Source organism: Vanacampus margaritifer, chromosome 5 (assembly GCF_051991255.1).
Source record: "Vanacampus margaritifer isolate UIUO_Vmar chromosome 5, RoL_Vmar_1.0, whole genome shotgun sequence".
Lineage (NCBI taxonomy): Eukaryota > Metazoa > Chordata > Actinopteri > Syngnathiformes > Syngnathidae > Vanacampus > Vanacampus margaritifer.
In genome coordinates, this window is record NC_135436.1 from 29,860,486 (window position 1) to 29,869,530 (window position 9,045).

General features: G+C 41.6%; 1 protein-coding gene across 3 annotated transcripts in view; it reads right to left on the bottom strand.

The window, feature by feature from the left end:
* The window catches only part of b3glcta (beta 3-glucosyltransferase a), a 57,583-nt gene that overhangs the window by 35,222 nt on the left and 13,316 nt on the right, over positions 1–9,045 (bottom strand). For all 3 annotated transcript variants that reach the window (XM_077566026.1, XM_077566025.1, XM_077566024.1), the window contains one exon: positions 2,971–3,014. Coding sequence is in view for 1 of the 3 variants with exons in the window: in XM_077566024.1 (XP_077422150.1) it covers positions 2,971–3,014 (44 nt within the window). In the remaining 2 variants the exon portion in view is untranslated. The remainder of the gene's footprint in view (positions 1–2,970; positions 3,015–9,045) is intronic.

Genomic DNA, 9,045 nt, shown 5'->3' on the forward strand with positions numbered 1-9,045 from the left:
ACCAAATTCGGTATACAAACGCCAAATGAGTCGGTATGTTGATCATTTTAAGGATTTCGGAAGCATGAAAAAAAAAGTTATCTACCAACACCAGTTTGACTGATCATCATTGCAAGACGCCCGATAAAACCAGAAGTGGGCATTCCGTCTACATATATTGACGGAATGTCCATCAACCCGTCATTGACGTCATTTTGCTGACGATTAACGACTGATGAGAAATCGGCGGACTTAGCATTGCCGGAAGTGGGTTTTTGATTGTCAACGTAATCATCAATAATCGGGTCAGTACAAACGCACTGAATGCCCATTTTGATGATGAATGACGCAGAGTGCGGCGTTGACAGCAGACGTTGGTTGGTTATCTCTCTGCTATTAGCATCAAGCACACAAACGGCTATCGTTAGCCATAGCCAATGCCCCCCAAAAAAAGAACAACAGCGTTAGACGAAAGTACAAAGTCCGCCTCAACTACTTGGGTGAGTCACGTGAAGCATTCTCGAGCGGCCATTTTGCGGCAATTCCATGCAGGACAAAATCATTCTCCCACATGAGCCTCGTTGGAGAAGCAGGCATTGTTGACAGATGGGCAACATCACATTTCCAAGCTTTTCTGCCTGCGCCACCTAACGTGGCCATTTTAGCAATTTGCCATAAAAACGTGAAATTAAAATGCTATTATTGAGGATCTGGTCCGCTCTCTTAAGCCAGGCCGGGACTAAACTGGAGCACTCGCGTGACCCAAAAAAGTGCATCGCTCTCTAATTTGTTAGTGTTGTCCTCTACTTCAGGAAATCAGGGCGGGGTGATAACAACCCAGTGTGCTCGGTTCATCCAGATCCTCATTACTGCATTAACACACACACACACAAAAGCTTTAAATGGCATTCCATGGTAACTAAGCAACAACCTTCTTGCTGCCACATGTCAATGTCCGAACATTATTTAGGTCATTTCCCCCACATCTAAGAAAAGCTTATAATAGATAATACTACCTTGCTTGTTGGCTTCATCTCGTTTATTTGTCCATATTGACGAAACATAAGAACGTCCATGCAAGTCCCCGAGCAAATGCTGTTCACCGGAAATGAGGGGCTGGTAGTCTCCAGTTTTAGAATTTGGACTTGCTTAGCTGAAGGGTTTTGAAAGCGTCAACTTAACGTTGACTTTGTCAAGTTAGCTTCGACTTGACTTTTATTTGAAAAACCTGTTCCTGTTAACTGTTGAAAATCAGCATGTTCAATATAGTGTGCCATTTTTTTTGTCTCTTAAAAGAGTACAGACGCTCCCCTACTTACGAACATTCGAGTTACGAACAACGGTACATACGAACATTTCTGCGCGTACGGTATGTCGAAAAATGTTCGGAAAGAAATGCTGTAAGTTAGATTTTGTATTGCGCGTAGTGCTTCTTTCCGCCGCTAATACCGACGAATGGCGCTGTGAGAGCTCATTGGAGGCTGAGCAACGTGGCGAGGAGGAGGAGGAAGAAAACGCCGGTCCCCATGAAGCAGGAAATAACTTTTGAAGCCGATTCTAGCGATGACGAAGAATCTCTCATGATATAAAATCCTCCTCTTCCTCCATCATCTCCTTAAGCATCGAGTACATCTTCCAAAAGTAAGTTAAACTTCATTTTATTTATCTTATTACGTACATGTACATACTGTGTGTGTCTCTCGCTCTCTCTCTCTAACATACGTAGTACAGTACAGTACTGTACGTATTCTCTCCATTTTATTAAAAGTTTTTTTCAGTACAAACCAATGCAGGTTACTTGTACAAGCCTTAAACATACTTCTATAAACCTTCAATATACTTATATAGGCTTTAAACATAAATTATAATACAAAATATAGCACTGAAGCAACTTACGAACAAATTCACCTTACGAACGATCGTCCGGAACGTAACTCGTTCGTAAGGTGGGGAGCGTCTGTATTACTTATAATCCACACACAGGATCTCGCTGCTGCCTCACTTTCGCCAAATCACATATCAGGACTCAGCCGATACAAATTCACGGCTGTACCGACCGCCGGAACTTAACGCCACAATGTTAAAGACACATTCCTATCATCAACAAGTTAGCGAGGAAAGCGGTGAACGGCATCTCTAACCCTGACACAGCTCACATACTATTTTTAAAAACAAAAATGACAAAAAATGTTTCACTCTAAACCAAGTAAAATATTTTGTATCCATTTTTTTTTCATAACTCAAACACTTTTAAGAGTGGCTACATGTACATGCCATTGATGATATTACAATTCAAAGTTATTCTTCATTAGCCATGTTAATTACACATCATGTTTATTTTTGACAAACAGAAAACAAATAAAAAGCCCAAAATTGGTTCGCTACGGCTCCCTGGATTCACTGGAAAAATTCTGTCCTCAATTTCCCTTATCCATGATTCGCCCCAGCATTTTATTAGCCTGGCGGCGTGCCAGGCAACCCCCCCCAGGCTTAGCGTACATATACATGTTTAAATGTCTTGGCATGCTTCTAGCCACGTTGTTTTACAGCCTCTCTCTCTCGAGTCTTCATCACATTTGGTTGAAAAGTGCATACATCGCCACCATCCCAAAAACGGATTTTGACAAACGGCAAACGGAGATGACAGAGGAGCGAGGAGCGAGGCAGTAATTTCCCGTTCCTGCCTTGCTAAGCAGCCTTGCAAGGAAGCTCACTGTCAACACGCTCACAGCGAGCCGAAGAAGCAAAGTGTTCATTATTTATCGAGCCGCAAAGTACCGAGGCAGAATCCCCCCCAAAAAAAGAAACCTTGAGAGAAGGCCGCAAAGCAAAATGCAACTTTTGGATCCCAAAGCTCATCATTCAGCAATTAGAGGTAAGGTAGGGGGTCTCTGAGCAGGTACTTAAAGTCTTAAACACAGGCAGGGGGAACACGAGGAACTGGATGATTAACGCGAGCGGTTGAATTTGTTGTGGAGTTAAGATGCTTACCTGTGAGGCTCTTTCTGAGCTGCCAGCAGCTAATGTGATGTGACCTGCAGGGAAAGAGTAGAGTTGGAGAGTTTTAGATCATTTATGCAAGCACAATTTAGTCATTTTGAATCATGTGTTTCTCGTTTTGGCCTTTTCGGAGAATTGCGCTCCTGAACCAGCTTTCGCCAGGCAACGTTATTTTCAGCAGGCATGTTAATCATCAGTGGGCCCACGAAAACGACTCAAGAAGCCACACCCCCAAAAAACACAGGAAGTCAGCCATTTTGGTTTGACCAGCAGATTGTGGGGCAATTTTGTTCAATTTGACACCGTCAGACAAAAAAAAGAAACTTTAAAAATTCAGCCCTTGAAACCAGTTTGACTTGAAATTTGGAAGACATATCCCCTCGTGTGTGCAACCACAAAGAAGTCCCAAAAAAGAACCAGGAACATAAACATTTTGGGTTGACACAGCCAATTTTGGGTCAAGTTTGACAAATTTGATGTCACGCCATTAATTTAATACCGCCAATAATGTCAATTGACGTCAACTACGTTTTTGTTTTTGTTTTCTTAATGGCCAGTGCAACGTCTTGTGCAGCGCTGCTTTGTGAATGCGCTGGACTAATTCAAAAACGCCCACTAACAATGGCCAGCAGATGGCAGCAGTGTATCTCTTTTCAATGGGCTCCCAGGGTATCAAATTACATGAAAACATGGCAGATCTTAGCCAATAGAAAGTTTTCAAGGATGACGCGAATGATCAAAGTGTTTGTTACAAATCTACTTCACAGAGCGTCACTAAAGAAAAAAAATAGTAGTGTCAAAGTCACTGTTATGCAGAAAATGTATCTTTTCACAAAAAGCTTGTTTTCTCCTTATGTTTTCCATTTTCGCTTGATGTTACTCAAATTATCTATTTTCAGATGGTGATTACGAAAGAACAGAATAAGGTGGAAACGTGTCTAATGAAAGAATGGAATCTAATCCTTCATATGGTATCCACCATGTTTATGTCGTCATAGCACACAATATTCTGTTTGCCTTGAAAGATGAGTGAAAATGCTCGAAATCTGCTGGCACTGCAGGGGTTGTTTTTTGGATAACAGTCAAAGAGTTAAAAAAAAATCCAGATTCCATAGTAACATGAACTTTGGCCGACATATCCATCTCAAAAAGTCCTCCTTGTAAACACACAATAAGCATTCTGCACTTTTACTTTGAAGCCATTTTAATCATTTCCATGGGTCCTTCACAGACGACCTCGTTCGTCCTTGCGGTTTAGTCTGATTGCTACCAAAGCACGTGTACAACACAAATGACAATAAAGCTTGCGATACGTTTGAATTTCCTGTTGGCCTGAAACAACATCTGCTACCTGTGTGGATCCAAAAGCCCAAAGTCAACCCTTCAAACGGAGCCTCTTTTGAGAGCTCATTGTCTGCATCGTCATCCATCACAGTTTATAATTGGACCGCCATGATCAGTTTCTTTCCAATCACGCCGTCATCGATCCCGGGACCCGGATCCGCCTCAAAGAGGAATTCCCGGGAATCGATACGATAAAAAAAACAAAATGAGAGTCACGCAGCCGGTTATTAAATCAGACTCTATGCCAACAGCGGTTCGCCAGAATGGTGACCTCTATTAGGCGACCGCGCTGAGAAAGTAGAAAAAGTGCTGCGCTAGCCATTAAAGGACAACTCGGGAGTGTTGATGAAGACATAAAACCAGCAGTTCTCCAGGAACAAGCCTGCAGACGTTCATTATGCAGCCGTTCCGTTAGTAATAAAAATGTCCGATAAGAATATACATATTTCCCTGCCAGGCCCGGCCGGCTTTTACAAGCGAATGTGAGGTGGCTTAGTCCGATGTGATTCCTCGCACTCGAAACTCATCTATTTTTCAGAGGCCCCGTTTGACTTCAAAAAACACTTTTGGCGAGCGCGTAGGCCTGAGGTGAAGCCTTGACTTCGGACAGCGAGGAAAAACACATGGAATTACTGCATGGGGCGAGTTGTGCTTGAAGGGCAGAAAAACGCGCACGCGCAGACAGACGTACGTGCACGACCGCTTGAAGCAGCCGAGATCTGATGAGGGAAAGGCACCATAAAAGCTCCTTACACATTTTCACCATCGTTCACTAAAATCAAGGAATGACAATTGCACAAATGAATATTCACGATACCAACTGATTATCATATCAGGAAATGCATTATAATTTCACTGAAATGATTTAAGTACACGTATTCGGCTTTTCAGCATCCCACGCAATTTCTGCAGAAATCGCACTTTGTCTAGTTTAATGATAAAGTTGTCATTGGCACACAGTTGTTGTCTGCGCATTATTGGACATAATCTGGTGATGAATCTTGACTTTGTGCCACTGCACTTGTTCCTCGCCGCTCATGTTCATCCATTAAGAGCAGCAGCGATCGCAGGTCGTCTCAAGTAGCTTTCGGTCGCTTCCACACTGCCGCTGAGTGAGCAGTGATGCATTTTTGTCACCAAAACGTCGTAGCAATTATCTACCAAGTATTTTTGCAACCTGTTTGAGCAATGTGATCCCTTTTTTTCCCCCAAAATATTCATATCAGACAATATTACTGCCATAAAGTTTTTCGTAACAAAACACGTAAAATCCACAAGAGTTGGATTTCAAATAAACGTTCCCCATTCAAATGAAGTGAAACGCCATAAATTGCCTCACGGCACCACAAATGTCCTTTTTTGTTCTCTGTAAGTTAAAGAAAATTCCTGCAAAATATCTAGATTAAAAACATAAAGGAGGAAGACATGCAAGGCCGCTAACTTCCCTCCCTGCTTTGATTGCAAGCTTTCGCTTCAAGAGGCTAGACTACAAATTCCCATAATAAAAGCACAGTTGCGTTGCAATTAGTGCCTAATGAGATTGAGCATGACTTAACGTTGAGGGTTCAAAGGATGTAATGGTTCCGGCAGGCGAGCGGAAAATTGAGACGCCGGAGTTTGAACAAACGCGTCAGCTAACGCGTCAGGTGTATCGCGTTAGCAGGAAAGCTAATTAGCAGCCGTCAGCTTGAAATAAGCAGATCATCGAGGGTGTCCCTCCCACAGCGGTGTGAACGTCTCATCTGAAGCTTTATTAGAGGACTCTAGGCAAGTTGAAACTGTAGATTGTATCTGTCTGTTTCAAAAACAGCCCATCAGCGATTGGATACTGTGTCTTGCTAAGAAAAATTAAAACGGGAAGAATAAACATTTATTTACTTATAAACTTAACACGGTATGTTTCTAAATGTACCTATTTTTCTCTATTTTGTTAAAAAACGAAATTGTGACATGAAAAAATGCTGTTATTTCTCCAAATATTTCAAATAAGCACCTTTTAAAGCTGCCATTTAGATACTTTTTTACTCATATTGGCTCATGCCTTTTCTGTGAAAGCTGCTCATTGCTCTTCAGTGCAAGCCGTAAACCAGAAGAACTGCTAAGAAAAACATTTTTGCCATCCAGCATAAATGACAGATCAACATATGACTGTTGCAATAGAAATACAAGTAAATGAATGGAAAATATTGGTTTATGTATCGCCATACGTATTGTATCATGACCTCTGTATCGTGATACGTATCGTATCGTGAGGTTGATGGCAATAGCTAGCCCTAAATGTCACACTCCTGAATGTGGAGCCGTGCTCTTGGTGGGATGCGACAAACAACATGCAAGACTTGCGGAGAAGGTTCAGAGGAGAGCCCTCTGGATCTTCTCCAGAGGCTCCGCCCCACCACAAATCCGAACATGGCACAGCAGGACGGACCGGGCAGCCGTCCAACTGATCAAAGGACGTGATATACGGTACAAACAACACCCACTACTCGACCTACCAGCCTTAAACAAGGGCCGCCCACGCAAAGGCTGTTGAGAAGTCAAAGCAACATCACTGAAATTCGGAGGCAAAACCAGCAGACTAGATATGAGCCGCTTCTCTGCTGGCAACAGTAAGAAAAAGACCACTAACCCAAATTACAAGATTTTCGAGATGCAAGCCGACGTTTGGATTTAATATATTTTTTTTGCTTTGACTTAGAAGTGCAAATTTCAGATACAAGCGCCGGCATGATGTCAGTGTGTTTTATAGATTAAAGATGGGGGTAGGACTAAATGTTTTCTTCTCCACACTCTCTTTCAGGCAAAATGTGTCTCTTTTTCTCTCCTTTCTTTCTGAATTGTTTCTTTTGCGTTCAACTGTAAGTTGTTGCCTGAAATAAACAAAATGAATGAATGAAAATTGAACTTCAACAATTCCCAACAAGCAGCACTTTGGCAAACAGTAAACAATATCTATATATATATTTTTAAAGGCTTCAAGCTGTTTATTGCCACTCCAAGATGTAGTTTACAGTCAAACTAAACTTTAAACTGCAAAATAACACATAAGTTGTGTCTGAATGTGCACTCCTCCTGTATCGTCATGCCATTTTGTATCTTAGTAGGGGACCTCAGAGCTCAGTGCTGCCACCTGGCATGTTATGGTACAATGTGGTACTACACTCAGGAAGCACAATTTGAAATTCAGTCGTGAGGCGTGTTGTTTGTAAAGCCACAAGAGACAACTTCTCTTATTTCAAATGAAATCAAAATTAAATACAATTTATAGTTGTAAACTGTAAAAAAAAAAAAAAAAAACATTAAAAAAATTATCCCTTGATATCCAAATTTCTAAATACGATATCACGATATGAACCTCATGATACGATAAGTATCACAATATTGTGGTGGTGTTGACAATATATATATATATATATATATATATATATATATATATATATAAAAAGCTCGTCATAATACTATAAATATATAATAGTTTTCTGCTATAGCCATGCCACTATGCCAGTATGGTCGCCATCTTGAATTACTTGTTTGTAAACAACTATTGAACCAGCAGCGTAAAGTATCATTGTCTATGTAGTTCATAATGCTGTGCTTGGCTGCAGCAGGTGAAAAGTAACTTTTTTTTGGATGGAGATGTGGTGCTTTAAATATTGTAGCATGACGACGACGTGGCAATATTAATATTGCGATATCAAGATATTGCGGTTATTGGGACATCCATATAAAAAAAAACTGAGGGGGTGTGGTAGATGCAACGCAATATATAGTAAGTTCAGCGCTGTACTCCCTAATACTAGTTGATCATCTTTACTTTCACCTCTTATTATTCTACATCTTTTCGTACGTTCATAGAAACGCGCCAAGGACAAGAATGTTTGGCTGTGTAAAGATTTCAGCTTTATAAATGGAAGCAGCATTACAATGTGCACTATAAAAATCCTTTTCGCAGTTGAAAATGTCACAGTTGGAACGTGGCCCGGATGTTTACCGCCGCCGCCGCTTTTCATTTTGTTCTCAGCATCCGCCGCCTTCTCAAGCGCGTACATCAGGGAGGGCATGGACAGAAAGTGGGGTGGGGGCGGCGGTGAGTGGTCACGACAACACCGCACCGCGGCCGATTTGGCCCAAACAAGTGGACACATTCCTGACCTCTTCCTGCTTGCCGCCATTTATATTCCACACAGGCAAAGATGCCCCGAACCCACTGGAACACGCCTGTGCCAAGCAAACAAGCTTTTTGCAGATGCAGGAGGCGTCGTCATGTCCTGCAGTCACGTGCTCGTATTGTGGAAGTGGAGTGTGGAGTGGGTTCATTTAGGCGACAGGCAGTTTCTGCTTATTAAATCAAATGGGAGCGAGATGTGTGCCAGCAGACTCAATATGGATGAAAGCAGCGCTCCACAACAGTTATTAAGTCATGGTGCATATTTTACATCAGTAAAATGTCATGGCACAAAAAAACACACACCAAAAAACACATATTTGTGTTTGCCTGTTTGGGCATGATTCACCTTTTTCCACTTTTGAGCAACCTGGCCATCATTATACACTTGAATATACTCAACTATTTTCTGTGTTTGTGCTTAGACCAAAACCATGTCTAATATAGATACTCGATATAGATACTACTTGAGATTCTCACCCTGTTATGAATTATTATGAATGTGAATTCTGCAAGTTCTGTGCTATTTTAATGGGGAGGAGGGGGGGGGGCATTTT